At 38.3% G+C, this 23,459-nt stretch overlaps 2 protein-coding genes across 2 annotated transcripts in view; one reads left to right on the top strand and one right to left on the bottom strand.

Annotated features, from left to right (window-relative positions):
* The window catches only part of wdr27 (WD repeat domain 27), a 38,206-nt gene extending 26,508 nt beyond the window's left edge, over nucleotides 1-11,698 (bottom strand). Inside the window, exons 1-13 of the mRNA XM_069659225.1 lie at nucleotides 11,561-11,698; nucleotides 10,413-10,554; nucleotides 9,993-10,117; nucleotides 9,697-9,810; nucleotides 9,523-9,574; nucleotides 9,243-9,313; nucleotides 9,034-9,148; nucleotides 8,841-8,943; nucleotides 6,747-6,838; nucleotides 5,984-6,048; nucleotides 5,662-5,771; nucleotides 4,594-4,667; nucleotides 492-558 (exon numbers count right to left, since the gene is read on the bottom strand). Of these exons, the coding sequence (XP_069515326.1) occupies nucleotides 492-558; nucleotides 4,594-4,667; nucleotides 5,662-5,771; nucleotides 5,984-6,048; nucleotides 6,747-6,838; nucleotides 8,841-8,943; nucleotides 9,034-9,148; nucleotides 9,243-9,313; nucleotides 9,523-9,574; nucleotides 9,697-9,810; nucleotides 9,993-10,117; nucleotides 10,413-10,554; nucleotides 11,561-11,698 (1,268 nt within the window). The remainder of the gene's footprint in view (nucleotides 1-491; nucleotides 559-4,593; nucleotides 4,668-5,661; nucleotides 5,772-5,983; nucleotides 6,049-6,746; nucleotides 6,839-8,840; nucleotides 8,944-9,033; nucleotides 9,149-9,242; nucleotides 9,314-9,522; nucleotides 9,575-9,696; nucleotides 9,811-9,992; nucleotides 10,118-10,412; nucleotides 10,555-11,560) is intronic.
* A 1,527-nt stretch (nucleotides 11,699-13,225) lies between these two features.
* The window catches only part of psme4a (proteasome activator subunit 4a), a 29,621-nt gene continuing 19,387 nt past the window's right edge, over nucleotides 13,226-23,459 (top strand). Inside the window, exons 1-10 of the mRNA XM_069658669.1 lie at nucleotides 13,226-13,628; nucleotides 15,341-15,481; nucleotides 15,755-15,871; nucleotides 16,972-17,028; nucleotides 18,510-18,554; nucleotides 20,201-20,350; nucleotides 21,920-21,983; nucleotides 22,074-22,148; nucleotides 22,819-22,941; nucleotides 23,039-23,131. Of these exons, the coding sequence (XP_069514770.1) occupies nucleotides 13,432-13,628; nucleotides 15,341-15,481; nucleotides 15,755-15,871; nucleotides 16,972-17,028; nucleotides 18,510-18,554; nucleotides 20,201-20,350; nucleotides 21,920-21,983; nucleotides 22,074-22,148; nucleotides 22,819-22,941; nucleotides 23,039-23,131 (1,062 nt within the window). The 5' untranslated portion in view covers nucleotides 13,226-13,431. The remainder of the gene's footprint in view (nucleotides 13,629-15,340; nucleotides 15,482-15,754; nucleotides 15,872-16,971; nucleotides 17,029-18,509; nucleotides 18,555-20,200; nucleotides 20,351-21,919; nucleotides 21,984-22,073; nucleotides 22,149-22,818; nucleotides 22,942-23,038; nucleotides 23,132-23,459) is intronic.

The following is a 23,459-nucleotide window of genomic DNA, read 5'->3' as shown; positions in this document are numbered from 1 at the left end:
ATATCTACTATGTAAACCTGCATTCACGTGGTGGAGGACTATTAGGAGTAATTGGTTTACAACTGGGAAAATTCATTTGAAAGCTCCCTTAAGCTGGAACAATAGTTGGGAGACTCTGAGAAAATGTGGTACCTGACTTGCTGCGTTGGCAGAATTGATGTGATCTTACAAAGACAAATGGTTACCAAAGTAAGGGTTGTTTCAAGAACATTTTCTTCATTCACATGAGGCAAATTAGCTTTTGTTTTTTGTTTAGTTCTGAAAATCAGAATATTATTCATCTTCTTATATTTATTGCTTTCATTCAAGGAGCACATGGATGCAGATGATGCCTAAAAATCCCCAGAAGGAGCTCCCCAAAACAATTAAACCATAAAATAAGTGCAATTCTAATTATTCTGTTCAATCCAATTTCTCATTCATTACTCTCATTCATTTTGGGTGTGCAAATGCAAAAGTATCTATAAGGCAAAAGTTTACTGTGAACCTACCTTGGGGCACTGGTATATCCCGAAGACTTCACCTTCGAGTGGAAAACCAGGGGCTGCTCCTTTATTCCTTTAGATAAGATGGACCATAAGACACAGGCTGACACATGATTTGCATTAGTTTACATAACCTAAAGTTTGCAAGCCCAGAACAAAGATTAGAGACACCAAAAACAAAGAGCGCCCTTTAAAAATGAGTAGATGTTACAATACAAGTCAAAGGTCTCGAGGAGAAAGGACTGTTCATGTGGTGACGTTTCATGACATATATAATGAAAGGAAGATACAATATTATTAAGTGCATCAGCCACACATGCAGGATGGTTCATTATGCTCCCTGCTTGCTGTCAGTGCCTTCACTATATTACAATGAGCTCACTTTTTCCACAACTATTAAAATGTGTGAGGCCGTCCAAAAACTGTTCTCCTGTCAAATTCAGGCAGAGTAAAAAAAAAGTCCCAAATCTCTGAGTGTCAACGTAGGAATAATGTGTTAACGTAGGAATAATGTTGGATAAGATCAGGAAAAAAGATGCTGATTTGGTTTACAGGCTTCAATAAACTAAGGAGAAATTAACCTGAAAAGTGTAACATGTCCAGGGCTTACCTAACATCGACCTGGAAAACTAAAGTGGGGTTGAACTGTTTGATAAAACTTTTGGATTCTACATTTCATTCCTTTTGTGAGGTATTGTAGTTTAGTGACTTTGTTGTTGTTGAACATGAGCCTGAAAAAAAGTCTGATTCCTGTTACCATTAAGCTATTTTTCAAAATGACAGTATTTTAATAAGAAAACTCGATAAATGAATCCTTTATGGTCGTCAGTAATTATGAGCAAACCCATGTGAATATAACCTTACACCAAGAAACTGCAGCAAAGCTTGCAATAGACATACCACATGTCTTGTCAGTTTTAATTAGATGAATTATTAACTGTACAAAAGTTGAGCAGCCAAACAGGCTCATCTGTGTCTGGACGCTTGAGTGCTAGTTAATATCTTAGGCTGTTGTACAACTTAGTGTAGGCACAGTCCCAGCATAATAATAAATTTAATATTAGTGAAACCAACCAGTCCAAATCAAAGAGAAACACATCTGGATCTCTTTCGGTCCTCTCTTATCATTGAGTGCTTTTTATCTTTGATCAGGAATGCCAAGGTTCACTCCAGGTTTGGCTTGAAGGATTTTTTCCTTTAGAGTACACTTGACAACTTCTGAACAAATACTCTGTTCCCCTTTCCTTGGATTTTGGATTGAAGCTTGAGTTTCTCTGGGTACATCTTGTTTCTTTTTCTATCCAGCTTCAAAGGATTATGGTTAATGGTATTCCTGCCGTGTTTTTTAAAAACAATAGTTCTGTCCTTAGTTTAATTTGAGATTTTTTCCATGACAGGGCCTTAACTGTACCATTTGTAATGGGTGTGTACAAAGCAAAAGTAATATTAATCAAAAGTACCTAACAAATGTGCTTTTGCATATTTTTAAACTTGAAAACAAAAGGTATGGTGCAGTGGTTGCTCACACGTAGCAGCTTCCTCTGTTCCCTCACTGTGTGGTTTATGAGATGAGGTACTGGAGGTAGCTTTTGACCCAGAACAGATTATTTGCAGGAATCTCCGTGTTGTAGGCTTCAAATCTAATTACCTGGCGACACAATCATTTGGCTTTGCTCAGCAGCCCTATTTACCCCTTGCTGATATATAATGGTGATTTAGTTTTATGGAGCAGTAAAAATCTCATAATTTTTAAGCTGACTTTGGACAAGACGCCATTTGAAGTAAAGTGAGAGTTTCAGACAAATTTCCAAATCGAGTCATTTCTGCATAAAATCACAGCGGTGTGCTGTGTGCTCCTTTTACAGCTCTCATTATGTCAAACTCAGTCTAATCCGTCTTAACCATTACTGCAACAAAGTAACATCATAAAATTATTCAGTCTACCTCAAAACATAATGATGTTTCTGATGAAATAACGAGAAGAGCCTGCTGGCATGGAGTAGGCCTACATGAGGTCGGCTATCTGCTGTGTTCAGGTCTGCACCTGCAGGACTATATTAGTCAGGATAGATAGGTTAACAACTTTTTGGACTTTAAAAAGTGACAATGATTTGTTTTACATTTGCCTGCATTAGAGGGAACACGGCTCAGACCAGCCCTGGAGTTTATTCTAACATAAACCACTAACTCTTGTTCTCAGACAGAGGAGAGGAGATGGCAAAACTCAGACCTCCCTCTGAGTTGTTGAATGCAGCCCAAGAAAAAGACTGTATAATTCAAGCTTCTAAAAATGTATAAACCATAGCAGGTACAGTATATATGTGTCTAAGATATTATTTTGACTGTAACCAGACTCTCTGGTATGAGTTATTGCCTTATTGACCTGTGGAAAGTAGGGCACTCAGTCGGAGAAGCGAGAGCAGAAGGAAAAAGGCACAAGAGGCACGCTAACTGAAGACTGAAAGGAATGACGGATATGGAGCCAAACTTTAGGTCTGACAGCAAAAGAAATCATGTACACCTGAAGAATATGTTGGACACATGAAACATGCGTGAAGCATATTAAAGGGAAATGTACAAGAGGGCAACAAATGTTATATGACATGCAGCTATGTGAATAAAACTCTGACCACAATGCAAACTCCAAATGGAGAGCTGTATGAACTACAATCACTGGCCTAAAACTAACAAAGGATCTCCTTAAAACATAAGACTGACATTAATGCTTCGTGATATATGTCATGTTAAAATAGGCTGATGTGTCTTTAAGAAGCAATTATTAAGTATCTTAACATAAGTCAAAGTCTGTCCCTCCATTATTTTTAAACATTGGCGATATTTAAGGACACACTGAGGAAGCTTTTTAAATAAATATGTAATGTTGGTAATAAAACAAATCAAAAATTAAACAGTTAATGTATCATATTCATCTGTATTCTTATGTTTACTGTTATTACTGAGTTCTATGGAAAACTAAGAATCATTCAAAGTGAGTAATGAACAAGCAATCGACGCCATGTAATGCTAATTGCTGCTTTAGTAGTCCCCTGATATCTTTCCTATAAAACAACTAAATCCAGGCAGCAACACTTCAGACAAAGTGACATCATGCAAAATGTAATGGCAGCTGAATTTCATCACCTCTTAAGCCAGCAGACCTGGTTAACTTCATGATTATGTTACATAGTAGTGTGACATGACAACAGATATCTAATCTGCACTCGCAGCTCTGTTAAAAGAGCTCTGTCCGACTTGTGCCAGATTTACAGTGGAAGAATGTTTTCTGTTCCAGGAGTCTCGGAGGTTTATGGTGTAATTTGTATATAATTCTGCAGATATCCTCAGGAATACAGGGATGCATGCGGGCAGCACGGCGGGTTGCACTGGTGCGTACATTTTTGAGGTTTTTGGCCTGACATTGCAGTCACGCAGCACCTCTAGACTCCCCTGAAGATCCCCTACTTAGTCTGGCACTGGCAGTGTCTTTCACTCCAGCTGTGGGGAGTCTGGCTCACACTGGCTTTCTCTGCACAAACTCACCATAAGAGTAGCATGTAAACCACAGTATACTGTACTGTAGGTCTACAGCAGAATACTAGGATAAGCTGCCAAATCCTAATGATATGCCAAAAAACCTCAAAGGCTCACTTTACTCAGGAATCCACTGTTGCAAGAAGACACTGTACAACAAAGTAGGCTAATAAGTGAGAAAAGACTGACCCAAACGTGTTGTGTTTGCTGCATAATATGAAATACCTATTTGGCAAATGAAAACTGAAGGGAATCTAACTATGAATGCCACATCAGCACTCCCCACAAAGGAAAAATATGGACTCTTTTCCATCCTCTATATTTACAGATAATGAGGAGGGTCTCAGTCGTTCTTGTAATAGCCAAACAAAATTTCTATGAGCCTACAATTGATACAATTTAAGCGAACCATCTGTGTCCAAGCAAAACAGACAATCAGCTCGTCATGGAGCGAACTGTAAAATGGGTCATACTTTTAAAAGTTATCAAACAGCAGTAGCTACCTTTTATATTTTACATACACAAGCATTAGTGAGAGGTGAGTGAGTGTTCAGACGACCACAGGGTAGATGCTGACCTTTCTTGTTAGGATGGTTGACCTCCTTCTTCTTTAACTCAGCGTTCAGAGGAGATTCAGGCAGTGGAGGAGAACTGAAAAGAAGGGAGGGGTGACATGGGGGGAAAAGAGTTACTGGAAATGAAGAAACACAGCGTTTTTCCACCGTTAGGATTATTAGTCCCTTTAATTCTCTGTACCATGATATTGTTGACTCATGAAACTCCAGATGGCAGGAATTGTTATAATAGGCTAAGTTAATATGGAAATTCCAGAGTAAGAAAGAGCTATAGGCAAGAAGCCAAGTGAAAAACAGACCCCACTCGTATCTCCTCTGGTGAGGTCAGGTGACCACTGTCTGAGAGAGCAACAAGAATACAACTGCATAACTTTTGCACATTTTAACAAACTTGATTATGATTCAGCTCATAAATTGCAAATGTTCTAATAAAAAACAAAAACACATAACATGATGAAATTATCATAATCATTTATTGGTGCTGCTGGATTTTGCTAAATAATCACTTATGGAGGTACAGGTAATACCTGAATGAATTTCATGACTTCTCCAGAGGACAATTTAAAATCTTTGGCATTTTTAAAGCAAAGTTATTGTAAAAGCAGTACACATGATTTTCTGGATCACGATGTAGATTGAGTCCTGACTGCTTTATTAAAATTATGTGGGTTTAAAAGCTCAACTTATTAAATAAGGTCCACAGAGTGTAGCAGAGCTGTTCCAGGCTGGAACGAAATGATTACGTTATGTAAGCTTATGTAAGAAAAGTACTCTGTAGACTGTTCTTGCCACTGAATTTTTGAAAAACAGAATGACATGATATCTTTTTACAATGCAGGTGAAATACATAATGAGGTATTTAGTAGGTATAACTATTACAAGAACAACTGGGTTTGAACACCTGTGTATACAAGACATTGCCAGACTGAAGGCTCCCTTTAGCAAGACAGACTTTTTACTCCCTTTAATATAAAGGCTTGTAACATTGATAACTACTTTGAGGGAAGCATGTGAGAAGTACCATTGGTCCTCTAGGGGGTCAACATACTGAAACATTGCATAAGCTTTACCTCGGGAACACTGAAAAGCCTTCCTTACAAGCCCGTATTCCCTGGTGGTCGCACAGACGGAACTTCAACAGGACCACACGCGGAGTAAACAAAGAGCTCACCAACAACATCTGTAAAAAAATAAAAAGAAGTCATATCAAAATTATATTAATAAGTTCTTGTTTTAAAAAGAAACATGAAAAATAAACACAAAAAATATTTATCCCTGGATAAATATTGACCAAGCATGGGCCAACTGAGCACTGACACACTACTGGATTGAAAGGACGATAAAATGCACTTGCATATTCTGGTTTATAAAGATATTATTGAAATTACTCACATAGTGATCCCACCCCGGAGAGATAGACCACGACCCAGCCATCGTGATGCTCAGGTTGGTGTAATCTAGAAGAAAGAAAATCAGTCATGGGTTTGGCACTCATTCACATCTATCACAAACATACATCAAACAGAAAAATGTACATTAAAATTATTTGGAAATGAATGGAAGCAAACATATGCTATCTTAACATGCACATAACTGGAAGTTATACATGTAATTATACTTGCATTGCACAATGTTGAATTTTGCTGATACCTTGCAAGGTGTATCATTTGTTTGTAATGTTCTGTCTAATTTAATGCAATTGTAATTTAAGATATGATATCACACAAGCCATCCAGAATGATTATTTTAATATCTCACCATGCTGCTTTTAAAATTGTGGGCAGACCAGATTCTTTTGCATTAATTAAGTAAGCTGTCGGGCCATCTGAAATTGTTTTCATATTTTTGCAGATGGAGACAAGGTAACAAACCATCAATTTTAGGACCGCTACTTTTTGATTTGTACATGCTGCCCCTGGACAGTGTCTTTAAGAAGCAAGAGATCTCTTTCAACAGCAATGCTGATGACACTCGGCTCTATGTGGCTCACTTGTAAAGCACTCGAAACAATACCATTCCAAAACTATATCAAAGTAAATGGGATATGAAAAAAGGTGGGGGTTCTGCTAAAAGCAGAGTGACAGTAAACTACTTGTGCAAAAATGCTTAAGGATATTAAAGCCATACATTATCAGTCACATCACCTACAGCCTACCTTTGAAATATATTGCTGTTAGGAGTTCTGAGGTTGCCAGATCAACCACATACAGGCCATCAGTGCTTCCAATACAAAACCAGCTGTTGTCTCTGAAGGGGTCCAGGAAGAAATGTATGGAAAAACAATGTTATAGGATTTCCCTCTAAAAGTAGTTTTTCAGATCATTTGGGGAACGACATTAAAACCACATAATACAAAAACCATACTGGTGTGATGGAGTGGCAAGGCGAGCTCACCATAGGACTCAAGTTTTTTCAGGTTTCCTTTGACTTCATGTAGTCTAAACTATGTACACACAGCGAGATGGAAAGAAGAAAAATCTGAGCCTTTAACCCACTTCCTTCACTGAGCTACATGCTGAGGTTATGATATTGTTAGACAAGTTTTACATTTTAGTGCATCATTATTTTCCTGCTGGGATTTTTTATGTGATAATTGCATAATTGTGAATGTTAGGAAGGTACTGTTATGTTTCTAGGAAACTAAGCAGCGTTTATTGCTGAAGCATTAAACCCATTTTAGTCCTTGAGCATACGAAAACCTGCACAGATACACTTCATTCTAGCAAGTTTCTGTGGGGTGTGAAGACAGTAACTCTTCCAGCTGCATACACTCCCATAACACATCCAAGTAAAATGTTTTTATTTGTTAAAGCCCTGTAAATGGAAGCCAGTAAAACAGTTCCAGACAGACAGTTTTGCTAAAGTGTCTGTTTGGGTGAAGAATAAAGATGATGTAAACACTGCTCTGAGATCATATGCTTTGCTCAGATAAATAAGGAATCAACGTCAATTTCATTCCAGTGGTCGACAAAACACACAGAGAGCTACGTCTGTGCTTTTTAAGTGCCTGCTTCCTGTCAAAACATCAAATGTTTGAACAGCCTGAAACCGTTTATGCTACAAGCCTGCAAAGTTTCCTGTGATATGTGACGTTTCCTGTGACTGCAAGGACACGTGCAGCAAACAGCCCATAAATATTCAACATTTTTTCCAGGCATTATGACATTGTTGATGACAGAAATGTGCAACTATTCATTGTATTTTTTTCATTCCATGTCAATAAATTGCTGTAGTAATATTTTCCTGGATCCCATACAGTTTCATCTTTGGGAAGTAAGAGCAAAATTGAGAGAGGCCACAGTTTTGACAGCATGGTGTCGTCCTTAAACATTCAGATTCCTCTTCACAAATGAAGTAAACAGTTCCTCCTCATGGTAAAGTCCCTGTTATGGTCCAATAATCCACTTTGAGCACTTGGGAGTGAGACTGCTCTCTGTGCTGACAATCTGTCCACATTGGACCTTGTGACGTCCTGTCACTAATGAATGAAGTGAATGAAGTTCTTAACTGCTTATCTTGGTCTGACAACTCACAGGAAGTCCTCCTAGCAGGCAGGCAACATTAAAAAGATGCTGCCTTCAACATCAGGTTATCACTCCAACCAAACATGGCCTATCTGGCTTGCCATTAGCCAACTGCTTGTTACTGGGATTTTAAACATTTTACAGTATGCTATTAAGATATTATAAAACATATATTATGATTCATAACTGTTGTTTAACTGCAGAAAATCTCTCCAAAACATTTCTTTTTACACTTTGACTTTACCTAAATATATGAAGTTTTCAGTCATGCCAATTGAATTATTTTAACAGTCATAAAAACCTGCCCTAAATGTAGAACACACATGACAGACTGAACTTGTATTATAGTCTACATAATCCAACTTAGTTGAATGTTGACATTCATTCTTAACAATGCAACTTGTACAAGAAAGTTGTGTAACACCTTCAGTAGCTGCAAGTGAATTACTGTTGAATCTTTGTTTTAATCTGATCTTCCATTCTCTGCTGATCTCACAAGAGAAACTTCAGCATCAATATGTGTCAGAAGAAGCAATTGTTTTATCATTCTTGGATGAAGAAGAGATTTTGTATACGTCAATATTACCATAATGATTATATTATAACCAATAACAAAACCACAATACTGCCATGGAAAAATCCAGATATTATGCTCTATTAATTTTTCCCCTGCCCCATTAAAGATTTCATAGTGTTTCGGAGCAACATGATGATTATTCACTTACTTGTTTTGCTCATTTCTGGTGTCAGTATATGAGCTACATGAAGCCATTTTGAGGACAGGTTTTGAAGTCTCTACGTTATCTTCAGCTGACTGTTCTGTGACCCCTGGAATAAAGTATTTAAAAAGTACAGAACAAGTGATTCAAAAAGCCTTTCAAACAAGTCATTGTTTGTTTGATAGATCAGTTACATCACCTTCTTCATGGCTCACATTCCCCTGGTGCATTTGATGCAGTTTTTCCATCTTCTGAAGATCCATTTTGGTCACCAGGTGACACTTGTGATCATCAGGGAGTGAAAAGCACCACATCTAAACCAAACAGATACAGGTATGTTACACAGTGTGTAAAATTTCAGCCTCTGTGATTATGAGCTGTTTAGGGCTTTGTACCTCAGACACTAACCTGTCCATCAGCTGAGCCAGTGATGAGCTGCCTGTTCTCCTCCAGCAAGACAACACTGAGCAGTGGAACGGCTAAATAATTGAAGAATTTGCCTCAGGTATGTTGGTAAATATATTTTCAATTTTTTGCAGGGCTCTTATTTCTCACCTAACACTCAACATGCAATTTAATTGGAGGACATCTTCAGTTGGAGGATTTAGGTCTCACTCAAATCAATGTCAATTAATGCGGACAGCAACACTACTGTGCTCCAGCAAGATTTTAAATAGTAATTTCATACCTGATAGGACAAAAGACTCGTAGCAAACAGCTTCAGTTTTTAAATCAAACACCTAGAGGGGACAAGGCAAAATACTTTATAGTTATTCAAACTCAATTTCAATTATTATTATTTGGTGTCTGTTATACAAATTTAAAAATGTGTGATAACATTTTATGAATCTTAAGTCTGTGCCTTAAAAGTGCGGTCCTCTGAAGTGGTGACCAGAATGTCTTTATTCCAGGGACAGAACTCTGCTGATGTTACAGGCGCACAGTGGCTGGTCAAGGTAGAGATCACTTCATGTCTCTAAAGAGGAGAACAACAATTCAACTTTTTAATGAATTTAACTTTGAACGCTACAGTACAACAACAAAGGAATAATATTACAAATCTTTCACTAGGGATTATTATAACATACCCCGAGAAGTTTGTCAGCAATAGATACTTGCATATTAAGCTAACCAATGCCATTTTTTATTATCTTGTACCTTTGAGCTGAGGATATACACAGTTGCTCCTGAACATGCAGCCACTCGTTCGTCAGAAAAACAGAATGAAAGGTGGGCGGTCTCTCCCAGTAAAGACCCGATAACTGTTCCAGCTGCAATTTTACCTTCAAAAAAATCCAATAGTGTGTATTATACCCAAAGTAAAAGCAGACCATAACCAGAGGAGAAATGAGTGAGCTGCCCACTAGATGGCAAGCATGGAAATATTTTAACTCAGGAAAGTTATCATCCTCACAGTACAGCATATGATAAATGTGCAACAGTGTCCTCTACAGTTCAATTTTATAAATGAAAAATACTGAATTGAACTAAAGTTAAAGACCAAACACTGACCAGGGGAGCAACTCTTTATTGCCCAACAATTGCTTTCATATGTGTACACTCAGAAAATCTCCTTACCCTCCTGCGTTCTCCTCTGGCACAATTCAATATCCCAGACAATGACATAATCAGCAGATGCAGAGCAGAGGAGAACAGGACTGCTTCCTTTTCCAAAAGTCATGGCACTGATCTCATTATGGTGGCCAGTTAGCAGCAGGGGCTATAGACAAACATTAAGACCACAGTAAGATACACAATATATTACAACCTATATATTCTGTCTGTGTCTTCTTAAACTAGGCTTGTGGCCTTACAGGGTTTTTATAACAATATCTTTCCCAATTTTTTTAATTCTATTGTATTACTATGGTGTTTTTATATCTAATTTTATACAACAATTAGTTCTGACCAAGTAATCTGATTGGATAAGAGGCATTCCATGAGTGGTGATATAGAGTACAACATCACTGGGACTTTTCACTCTGTGTATCACTCCACCTCAGCCAGGTGTTCTGAATACTGTTTGTTAACATTACAACAGACCGTGTATGTCTACATTAATCAAGCTGGTACCTCTGAATCACACAGCAGACTCCTGTATCACTGGTTGATGATAAATTAAAACCTACAGATAAATATACATGATAAAAAAACATAAAGTGCATGAGAATATTTAGGTTGCTTGGCAACAAAAGTCCAGTTTCAGTGAAGTTGTGGAACTAGTTGAGTTGGTGGAGCAAAAAGGTCATGATGTTGGACTAAATATATCATCACGCTGTGATTATCTGTGGCCTCCTGCCTACGACTGAATCACGGGCGTGATGATATTTAGTTCAACATCACTCCCCCGATGTGATAGCCTATTGCTTAAGAATATTTTATTCTTACTATTAAGGTATTTCTCCAGTGCTTTCATGTTATTCTAACTTACTTGCTTAATTCTGCTGTTTTGATGCACTTATTTTGAAAGGTGCTATATATATAAATAATAATAAGAAATAAATATAAATAAGATCAATTATATTATATATCAGTTATTATGTATAAATATGTCATTACTAATGGTTTTTTTAAATAGGAAGCATACTCAGATACACACGAGCGCCGATACTTCTATTACATCCTTCCTTATCCCTCAATGCAATGTTACAGTGTTACTAACTTGTTGATCCCCTAATAAAATAGTTTTTAGAAGGTGGTTTCTTCACAAAACTAGCAACACTTACCTTCCTCTCTGTGTCTATATTACTATAAATTAGCATATCCTTGCCAAGCAGTGGTATGCCACTGTAAGAGTGACAGCATGCTAGCTGCCGGTGAGACAGGAGTCTATCACAACTTAAACTGAGCTTCTCAAGTATCATCTCTGCTCCTGTCAGACTGAATATAACGCTAAATCATTCCGTGGCTGAGGAGTCATTCCTAATGGGCTGCACTTTAGTAACTTCATAAGTCAAATTAACGTTCGGTTATGTTGGGCTAACGCTAGCAGGACAGCGAGATTGTTCGACGCAGAGGTGGACAAACGTTACAAGTTGCTAGGAAACCGACACCCCATCCATTTCCGTTTCAACAGATTGTCTATGACAAAGTAATGTCTCACTCACATGCAAAAAAAATATATATATTTGCGCTGCGTCTCTGATAGATTTTTCCACAAGTTTTTTAATGTTTATTTTGTCTAAACATCTCTAAAAACTATACTCTTTTAAATTAACTGTACATAAATAATCAGAAGTAGACTCTATAAAGGTTGACCGCAGTGGTGCTTGGAAGTACGTTCAGAGTGGGAGTTTTCTCCTATTACCTCTCTCTCTTGAAGCTTATAGTAACTCTGCATTTCACCGCAAGATGGCGGTCACTATTTAGCACTGTACAAATGGTTCACCTGTTGTACTCTTGGATGATAGTAATGCATAAGTAGTACTGATTTAGGAAATTACATTATCCATTACCACACATGAGTAGTTACAGTATTAAAAAATAATCAAAAATCAGTACTCATATAACACGTTTTTTCCGTGAATTGGTTTATTCTCCACTCCAAAATGAATGACTAAATCAACGAAAGAAACCTTTTTATATTACGTGATTGGTAATTTTGTGTGGATTTTGTTATGATTAATAATTAATTATAGCAGTGGCTGTGGTGGTAATAGAAGAAATTAGGTATTTACTAACATCTCCAATAACATATATATCGCAAAATAAGAGACGCTTTAAATAAAAATACCCATTATTAATTGATTTTAATTTTATAAGGAAAACTAATAGTAGAAATTATTGTAAAATTTAATTAAACATGTGTATAGTCATTTTACACATACACACATATATACTTATATAGATATAAAATGAAACCCAACATAAATAAATTAAGATTGAGAGACACTTTTTGAGTAGTTATTTTAAGCTAACTAACAACAAATTATCGTAACTGAAGTAGAATAGAAAAGACATCAGAGGACACGAAGTCTTAATTGGATTACAAGTCATCCGGTTTGAGTGGCTAAAGGATTAGCATTTATAAAAAGCATGAATGGAGAGAGGGGGATGCTGGGAAGTGAAGTTCTCTTAGTAGCTAGCGGATGTGACGCATGTGTTGTGTAGCTTGTAGCTGGGTGTCGTTATGCCGTTTGCTTTGCTGTAGTTGGATGAATCAGTCGACGTTGACAGTCCTTGGGATATGACTGTGCTTTTGTAGTAGAGTGCTAACTTTAGCTAGACCGTTAGCTGGTTATCAGTTTTAGGATACGTTAGTCGAAAGAGAAGAATTCGAGTGCCAACGCGTTCTGGTGTTATTCGTTAGCCTTACTGTTTTTATACGATGACACTGATATAGTGTAAATGTTTTCTGCTTGAGGAATCTAACTTAACTCAAGCTAGATGGCTAACGTTAGCTAGCGTGTCATCAACTTGTGAATCTCATAACTTAGTCACTGTGTGGGCCATAACAACCTCACAATTCATCAGAGAGGGTAGCTAGCTTGGGGGAATTGTTAGCCGTTACATAGCCAGGTAGCATAACAACGTGCACCGGAGTTAAGAAGAGTTAAATAAGCTAGCATTGTAAAGCTAGCTATTTGGATTCTGTAACATGAAAAAGGCACAATCAGACACGTTGGGATTTGATCCCCAAAAAGATATCGTTTACAACAAACTTCTGCCGTATGCGGACAGGCTAGATGATGAATCCAATGATATTTTGAGTAAAATTAAAGGAAACTTGTGCCGAGCTGTCCAGCTCAGGGAGATATGGCCCGGTGTGCTGTTTTGGACAAGGAAACTTTCCACGTAAGTGACAATAATGTTTGATATTCTTACCTCACATTAACAGTTGTTGCTCTCGTATTTTCAGTCTTTAACCTCTTCAAGAAACCTACCTTGTGTGCAACAGTACAGTCTATTGCCCTTTGTTCTGTTATATTCAGTGCCTTTAATATGTATTCAACCTCTTGGACTTTTCCTCATCTTACAGTTTACAACCTGGAATTTCATAGACTTATTTGTTGTTGTTGTTGTTTTTTACCGTTTGATTATACATCTGTACAAGTTTGCTTGAAGGCAATGTGTTGCACCCGATCTAAGCTAGGTGTTTGATATTTTCACTTGTTTTCATAATTTTAAATGCCAAATTAAAAATTGTGGCATTCGAAGTCTTGGACTCTTTAGTGTTAGTCGAATAGATACAAACCTGATAAAAACATTGTTATTTGCAGTTGTAAAAAGACAACATATGGAAATTACAAGGGGATTGTGGATACTTGTAAGCCACTGTAATAACAAAAATACTAATAATAAGATGCATTTGTGCAGCACCTATTGAAACAAGGGTTACAAAGTGTTTTATAAAATATATAAAATAAACAAATGTATGAATAGAACAGGTAGACATAAGGAATATAATAGGAAACAACAATGGTCTTTGTAAGTGGCTGTAGGGCAACATTGAACATATACTGTTTGCTAGGCTAACAGTTTGTTCCTGTTGCAACTGTTCACACTCTGGTCAATGACTTGCTAGGAAACGCTCTCAGGTTAGCTTATCTCTGAAGGTGGTATGAGCCTGTATTGCTTAATGGCCTGGTGTTCTTTGAGGGGTTATTAAATGTTGGCTAACTGTTTATGCCTAGAAACAAACCTCCCCGTTGTTTCTGATTAGGGATGGTCTGGGTTTCATAATGGCCCCAATATTAAATACATAACCTGACCCAGTCAGTGCAGCACAACAGTAGGTCGTTGTCATAACCGTTTGGCTGCTTGCGTTCTTTTACATTATGTCTTTGAAGCAGTGGGTCAGATGATAACTCATAAGATAGGTCAAAATAGATAGCCCGAAATTTGATTTTATGGATTTATACTTAGTCTCATGTGAATTTGCTTCAGGGTATTCTTGTTTTACTCCCAGCTTGTATAGAGGGTCATATAAACAGTGTTTAACCTACTGTTCGACCGTTAAATTATATAAAACAAAGCACAATATTGTACCCCCTTTTTTATATTTAACCATCAAATATTTAGTCATTAGCAACAAGTGATGAAAATACTGTCAACGTAAACCGTGGATTACTTTGAGTGCTGTTACATTTTGTTGTCCTTGGTTGCCGGGCTCTCTTTAATCCGTTTCAGTCCCCATTGCTGGCGCATTGCTCTGTCCAAGAGTGAGTCACTGCCGGCTCAGAGAGATGGAAAGTTTACTGTGGGGTTGACCCAGATTCGGTTCACTGGTATTTTGGTATTTTAAAAGTGATACAAACATTTTGTAATGGTCAATTTTTATAGACTTCAATTAAAGCTTAGCTTAAGCTGTGTTATCTAATAAAATGAACGTGTGTTCACTCATAAAATTTGGATTTGAGATTGAGTTTGTTATATATATATGTTATATATAACATAGGACATAATCAACTTGTTTGTGTTGTCAATGCCACTCAGAGGGCTGCTGCCCACCTATTCTGCATTTTGAAATTATAGCAATTTTCCCTAAGTTTGTTCTTCTTATTTAGGTACATGAGACTGTATGGACGAAAGTTCAGCAAAGAAGACCATGTGCTGTTCATCAAGTTGCTCTATGAGCTAGTGACGATCCCCAGACTGGAGATCAGCATGATGCAGGGCCTTGCTCGGCTTCTTATCAACCTCCTCAAGTAAGAATGGGCCCCTTTTGCTGTGCTCAACACGCAATCATTTCACACTTTGAATTTCACAGTAAAGGATCTCTTTGAGTGTTTTTTCTTTTACTCCAAAAGTGTAGTTACTGCAAACACCATTGAAAATATATATTTTTCATATAGCGCAAGGCTGTATCTTTAGATCTGTGTTTTCCCCCATCTTTCTCTATGTCTGATTCATATATATCTGTATGAATCACTTGTATCTAACTGTGATTCACATCTATCTGTGTCTGATTCATCTAACAGGAAAAGGGAACTTCTGTCAAGAGAGGACCTTGAGCTAGATTGGAGACCACTGTACGAGCTGCATGACAGGATTCTTTTCTCCAAGACGGAGCACCTGGGCCTCAACTGGTTTCCCAAGTATGCCTTTGGTCTTTACTGTTGCTGTTATTGTTGTCACATTTTTTTAAGTGCTCTTCATTACAGAATTTAGTAAATGCTGTTGATGTATCCAATGAGGAGGACAAATTCATTCAGTTAACTTGCATACAGGTGGTGGTTGTGTGGTACATCAGATAATGTTTTGTAGCCTTATTTGTCATTGAAAGCGTTTTAATTTATTTCCCCCAAGCACACCCTCAGTAGCCATCGAGCTCTATTAGTACTTCTGTGGTGTTTTGAAATATAATATTTATTTGAACTGAGCATAAACAGGATTATTATTTTTAGGGGCTTACACTGTTGTCAATATATTGCTGATCATTTCCAGATTTTCCTGATTCCATTTTAACTTTGTTTGTTGCTGTTTTATTTTTAAATTTAAGTTATAATCCCTGTTCCACATTTGTATTTTTTATGTGAGTAATCCACCACTAATGACCGAACGTCTAACTGAGTGGTAACTATGGAATTCTAGGATGCTAACAAATGTACATTTTGTTTAAGTTAAGTTGTGACTGAAAACTAAAATGTAAACAGAAGGTATTTAAGCCATTACAGATAAACAGATCTCTTAATATGAAGGGAAATAGTTGCTAGTGTTTCTATAACTTGCGTTACTCTTAAGTAATGGGTTTCTGTAGTTTGAATAATATCTCATTTTTGGACCATTTGTGGGAGAACAAGGGGAAAACTTTTTATATCACTTACCCTTCCTAACTGTGCCTTGTTTTTCAAAAAGCAATGTCCACCTTGTCCTTTTGTACCCTTTGAAATTCCCTGTGAAGTTCTTAGCAAGCAGTGCGAGGTGCTCTTTTATGGTGCCATGGGAACATTGTGTGTTTATCATATAAATGCCTTGCTAGCAGCGCATCACTTTCACGTCACAGCTGATGAAAACAAGCTGCTTTGGCTGATTGCCAGCTCACCTCTTTTGAAACTACACTAATGCACACCAAACATGATACACTGACTAAAAAATAAATTGTATAAGTTGATGCATAGTGTGTTCATATTTAGAAGGATTGGCACTTTTGTGTGCTGAATGTCTTCTTTATGCCTTTGTCTCCTTTCACATTCAGTTCTCCACGGCCTCGTTCATCCTCTAAACTCATAATGCTAAAATTGGTTCAGAGGTGGTAAGGACAATACTTCTCTTTGTGTTTTACTTTGAGTTCATCTTTTGAGGCACTTTTTTTTTACATTGCATGTGAAAACAAAAAACACCCCATTTGCAGCTTGTGACATCAGAAAAATCAAGACTTAATCAATGTTAACATTTCACTCATATTGGAGACTGTCGCACTGCAGCTAAAAGTTTTTTTTTTACCCCTTTCCTGTCCCCCATATCGACCATGAGAGAGTGATTACAGACAGTGTAGTTCCTTTAATATCTTTCCTGGGATTTTTCATAATCTGTCATTTTGTGCTTCCAAGTATTTCATCTGTAGTGGATTTATGTGGCAGCAATATAGTACCCTAATGATGATGACCATATCAGGATGTAATACAGTTTATGATTATTATACTTTATATAACACGTGTTGCTTCATAAGCTTAGCAGTGGCAATGTAAGCTATTATCAAGATCTTGGCCCATGTTCAGGGGAGTTCCCGCTGCTATATATCCCTTCTCTTTGCCTGGTTTAAAGTTAGCCGTACCTTCACTGCTATTCAGCATTTTTAGGGGTCATGGAGGTCTTGTCACGTTTCCTCCCCTCCTGGAATGTGTTGGGGCGAACGTGTGGGTTCGAACTCAGATAAAAAGGTCAAGTACTGTAGTCTGGGGTTCCCTCTTCTCCATGAGTGTCCCAGCACTTTGTAACGGGACACTCAGCTTAACTAGTTCTTCTTGCTGTTGGATTTGCTGTGCATGAGTTTGACCCCAGTCTGTGTCGTGTGTGTTGTTGGTTTACAGCTCTAAACGATTTGCTAGAACCTTGCTATTTAGGTAGATGCAGTTTTGCTTGCACAGTGTAACCCAAAATTCAGCTGTTGTTAGAGATGAGGAGTATGTCAGCTCCAAATGGTCTTGGGTGATGTGGGGATAAATAACCAGTTGCTGAGGAGGATTGGCAGGGCTTTTCCAACCAGGCATGGCTTGAGCTTGCATGTGAGCAGATCGGTGGGATTGCGGGTGGGGAGCTGAAAAGCTGAGGTTATATTGGTCCTGAGATTTCGACACTGTTATGTGACCTTAGTTTGCAGTCTATATGTGAAGATAATCATGTCAGGAGTTTGTGATGTGTGAGGAGTTTTATTATAAGTCCTTAATCCCACACCAGCTCTAACAACCACGTAAAGCAGTTGAATTGAATACAAAGGGATGTTGTGAATGAGCAGTAAACAAAGAAATCTATACATTGGCATGAAGCCAGACAGCAAGGTCAACCACTGTTGGTAATGATTACTATTGGAGTTTTATTACTATTTCCTCACTACACACCAGCCCTTCAGGTTTTCTTGTTCACCGTAAACCAGTCAGGCGTGTAAAGAACTTTCTGTGTGCATGCAATCAGAGTCAAGTTGCATTGGTGTGAAGATTGTTTAACCCTAACATCAGTGTTTCAGCGGTTGTTTTGACGTGCCATGACATCCCCCTTTCATTTTGTTTATTACAGCTCTGTGGAGAGTGTGCTGAAAACACTGGTGAAAAGCTGCAGACCGTAAGTACATCTCAATCTCATTAATGTGTCTATTAATAGAGATATAATTATCAGCAGGTCAAATGAATTGTATTATTAACAGTGTAATAAAGATTAAATAATACATTGAGGGATTTATCATTAATTATATTGATGTGAAGCTACGCTGATGGGAAAGAAACTTCTAAATGTTGGTTATATTTTGGTTGCTGTAATCATTCAAGAATCCCAGTGTTGCTTTTTAGGCTTCAATAAATCTCATCATCATTCTCCAGCTTTGCTGCCACAAGCAGGTCCCTGATTTTGCTCACGGTTATGTTATAACTGTGCAGATATCTTACGCGAGCACTAGGACTCGTCACTCTGTTTGCACTTAGCGAGATAATCCTATTATCTCATCTAATTTCGTCTTGTGTGAGAGAGACTCCTGTTACGATGAGAAGGGAGAGTGACTCGTGGTCGGCGGCTGAGACACTCTGGATCAGCTGTGGGGCAGAGGGAAAGAGCCTAGGAAGGAAGTCCGTTTTTTCAAGGTGTCTAGTGGATTTGGAATTGCTGAGGGAGGCCAGGTGACCAGGAATAACCTGTGGGGTTTTCACAAGCATGTTATAAAGCATGGAAATCCCACTGTGGGACTATAAGTCCAGTGGAACCACAGGATTTACCCAGCTAAAATGCGACAGGTGTATGACATGTAATCTACCATTAGTGGGACATTGGCTCCAACATTTTACTCCGACATTTCAGTAGCTGCTTGTTGATGTGTATTTTCAGTGTCATATCAACAAATCACATGCATACATATTGCTCTGAAGCTGTCAGACAAGGTCTTCTCTTAGATTTACATGAATGTAGCCTAGGTTTTTTCTTTAAGTCTGACAGTTGGGTGTGGATGTCTCGAGCATCAGATGAGCATTTTCAGGTGTGTGAGGATGTGATTTGTAAAGGAACTAAGAGGCTTGTCCATCTTTGCAAGATCTTTAAGCTGCTCTGCCGGTTCAGAGGCCAAATATACCTATTCATAAGCTGGCCAGTAAAGGGGCCATATCTTTTGAATGTATATTCTCACATTATGCATGGGTTTCACATTTTTTGATGTTTATTGTTCACAGTAAAAAAGTACATTATTACATTTTAAAAAGGTCGCTTCTGAAATGGGCCGTTCAGAACAGCTGCAGGTTTCTACATAGAAGCTTGCTTTTGCTGAAATCCACCAATCATCATTCCCCGTCACTCACCTCAGGCTGCCTTCTTGCACTAGCTTGTAAGCTTGTCAAGTCGTCAAGATTTTAAGTTACCATTCCAATACGCGATTCTGGCTCGTACATTTAGGCCGAATAACCGATGCTAGAGCAGCCATGTTTTCTACAACTATAGCACACGTGGGGGAGGGGATATGCAGTAACTCCAGATACTGTCAGCCAATCATGGCTAAGGTCTGACCTTTGAATGGCACAACGGCTTGTTCGTTTCAGGAGGAAGGAGAGGCTCTGAAAAAAAATGAAATTAAGATATGTATACAATTTTTCAAGCGAAACAAACTTTACCAACGTGATTCAAAAATACGAATAATAGAAAATTGATTGCATATCTAAAATATGTCCCCTTTAATAACATTTTCATGATCCCCAGTCATTGTGTCTGATCTTGTCTCTCTGTTCACACAGTTACTTCTCAGAGTCTGCCACTCAGGAGATGCTGGACGAGTGGAGACCGCTCCTCTGTCCCTTTGATGTCACCATGCAGAGAGCAATCAGCTACTTTGAGCTCTTTCTACCCACCACTCTGCCTCCAGAGCTGCACCACAAGGGCTTCAAGTAAGAAACTTCTCATCTGCTCCTACGTGTGACCCAAGATTTCGCTCCAGTCTGGAGGTAGTGTAGCTAGTCAGCCTTGAGATCCGGTCTGTAGGAGAAAAGATGAATGAATCACAAGCAGTGCTGTGTCAATTGTATAGAGAGGCAGAGGATCCCGACACAGACGTCATGATGCCAGCTACTCAGAGCTGCCTTTGTAAAACTGTGCGGGGGTGTTTCCTTTAGTGAGAATCTGAAGCAAGTGCTGTAAAAAAAGACAAGATTCAGTTCCAGTTTATTTTTCCTTAACAAAAAAAGATCTTAAAAAACCCACATTGGTTCCTGTTACTGTAAAGTATTTTTATTCCTTGTTTAAAATGAAAAATCACACATTTTTACAGTCACTATGATTTTGTCGAGCTTTCTCCCACCTCACTACGCAACAGTGTTGAGATGAAGAGAGTGATTTCTTAGGCTGCTTAATGCTGGCGGAGAATCCCTTAAATGTCACCGCCTACCTAATGCCCTAACAATGTTGCAGAGTGCTGAGCTGATGCAAGCAGTCTGATCACTGTTTATCCTTCCAAAACAGAAACTTAAATGGTCATTATTTTTTTGATTATTTACCTATTGAAACTGTTTGTGTCTTCCCTTAGATGTACACCTATTACATATTTCTATATAGAAAACATCATGAGTTAAAGGAGCAATTTGTCCCTGGAAAAAGCCTGTCAGTCAATGCTGTTGTTCTCTGTAATCGATCGAAGCAATAATATTTGAAATTGGCGCCATAGCTGTGGAGAAAGTTGTACAAACATCTCGGGGTTTGGCCCATTCTACATTCCTACAACACCCAGCGTTCATTGTGCCCCTCCCTCTGAAAAAAACAGCCCAGCGAGAGACGCTGGAGTGAAATACAACTGTTTCGCTGCAGGCAACGGCTCAGAGCGGTAGAGAATCCGAAATATGACGAGAACATACCGGTGGATAAAAGATCTTCGGGTTTGTAGTCTACTTTTCAAACCTGACGATTTTAAACAATACATGACTCAGTTATAGATATGGAATGTCTGGGAGGGAAAACAAGAGAGCAGGCAGCGTTCCAAGGCACCTCACGGAACAAATGATTAAATGTTACGGTATGTGCGTTTTTTGTTTTTGTTTTTCAACTAAAAACTGCTGACATCAGAGGCAGGCGTCCTAGATTGAGGACGTGGAGTTTAGCGAGCTTCCTGGCCTCCACCAGGTGATACATTTTACGTAGTCTGGTGGAGGTTTTCCAGGGCCCATTGAAGAAGCGGTTAGCGTCCTCCAAAGGCACAGAGCAGAATTGCATTTTTGTTTTCTACCATAATGGCATTCGCTATTATAATAATAATAATAGCATGATAGGACTGAGGTTGAAAATCGGTGAACTGGCCCTTTAACTTAGCTTATACACAGGTGTACCTGTTAAAGTAGACAGGAAGGTAAATGAGAGGAAACGGCATTGTTAAGGATATTTCCCTTCAATGCCTGTCACATCAATGTCACAAAAATGTGCCAACAAGGTTTTTTTTCTACTTTTGTAACCATTTATTTCTCTGACAGGTTGTGGCTCGATGAGTTGATCAGCTTATGGGTGTCTGTGCAAAATCTTCCAAGCTGGGAAGTGGTGAGTCGATTTTATCGTTCAGAAAATGTCTGAATGCACAGCAGTGAGTATTTCTGTCCTCTCAGTCTAACATGTCCGACCTCTTTGCAGCACCTGGTCAATCTCTTTGCTCGCTTGGCCAACGACAACATCGGCTACATTGATTGGGACCCTTACATCCCTAAGGTTTGTTGCTTCTCTCTTTCTTTCTACCCCCCTCTTCAACATACCTTGTTTATATTGATGTTTGTGGCGCATGCTGGAATGTGTGTGCTGACCTCCTTGTTTTTGGCTCATGGTTTGTGTTTCATCACCGCTGCTTGTCAGAGAAACAAACTCTCAAGTTTCCTTGTTGATGTTGCTCTTGCTCACGGGAAGTGACTTGCATCATCTTTGCATTTTAGCTTGAATGACGGTCCATGACGATCCATGTTTTTTGACAACAACATAAACATAGACACTCCAGAGTCATGTGCAGAAGCAAGATGAGGGATTAGTGAGGTTACTTCAGGTTTCACCCTTTGTTTTTTAGGATGCAGCTCAAAGAACAAGGCTCGAACTTTTATACTCTTAAAACTCATACTCTCTCTTGCCTTAATGATGAAGCAGTGATATAATTAGCCTTAACTTCCCCCTTCACACAGTCAGTGATCTTTGTTTTAACACCTGTATTGCTTTTAGCCTGGATTACGTGTTTAATTTCATTGTATTTGTCTACTATTATCATTTGCTCATTGTTAGTAAATATGCTGCAAACAACATTTGTGATTGGTCACTAGATCAGGAAATCTTGTGTTGATCTATGACATAATATTAAACATATTAGATTGTAATTGTTCTGTCGTTCAAATTTCAGATTTTCACAAGAATATTGCGGAGTTTGAACCTCCCTGTGGGGACCAGTCAGATGATGGTACCACGTTACGTCACCAACGCCTACGACATCAGCCACGTGGTACTTTGGGTCTCATCCCTCCTGGTTAGTTGATTGCTCATTTATTTTGTTTGGTAAATAATTACTGCAACATTAACTATAAGAATAATTGTCACAGTAACATGTACCGTGTAACTTTCAGGGAGGACCCAGCAAGCAAGCTCAAGCACAGCTCAGTGGCCTTTTCAACAGTATTACATCCTTCTTCCACCCATCAAACCATGGCCGCTGGTTGGTGAGTGTCTTCTTACCTCTTTTGGATTATTGTCGAGCTGAAAAACTGCTTCATGAAACTGTCCATTAGAAATGTAAAGTGATTGACAGTCAGTGCCAAAAAACTGCATGGTCAGTATAGAATAGATAGTAAAAAATATGTGATTAAAAGAGGAAAATGTATTATTTCTTGAAGCCTCTGAAAACCAAGTTTCATATCTTTATTATTACTTTAAATCTTGAAAGTGATAGATAATCATGACCAAATAAGGAGTTAAAGATATAATCTCGTTGTCTTTGGCGGCCCCTATGACGATAAACGGTAATTGCAGGAGCACACTTCCCAGATA

This window comes from Semicossyphus pulcher, unplaced genomic scaffold (assembly GCF_022749685.1).
Source record: "Semicossyphus pulcher isolate SPU_LCO1_2020_fin unplaced genomic scaffold, fSemPul1.0.p SCAF_12, whole genome shotgun sequence".
NCBI classification, from domain to species: domain Eukaryota; kingdom Metazoa; phylum Chordata; class Actinopteri; order Labriformes; family Labridae; genus Semicossyphus; species Semicossyphus pulcher.
This window is presented reverse-complemented; position numbering and strand designations above follow the sequence as displayed.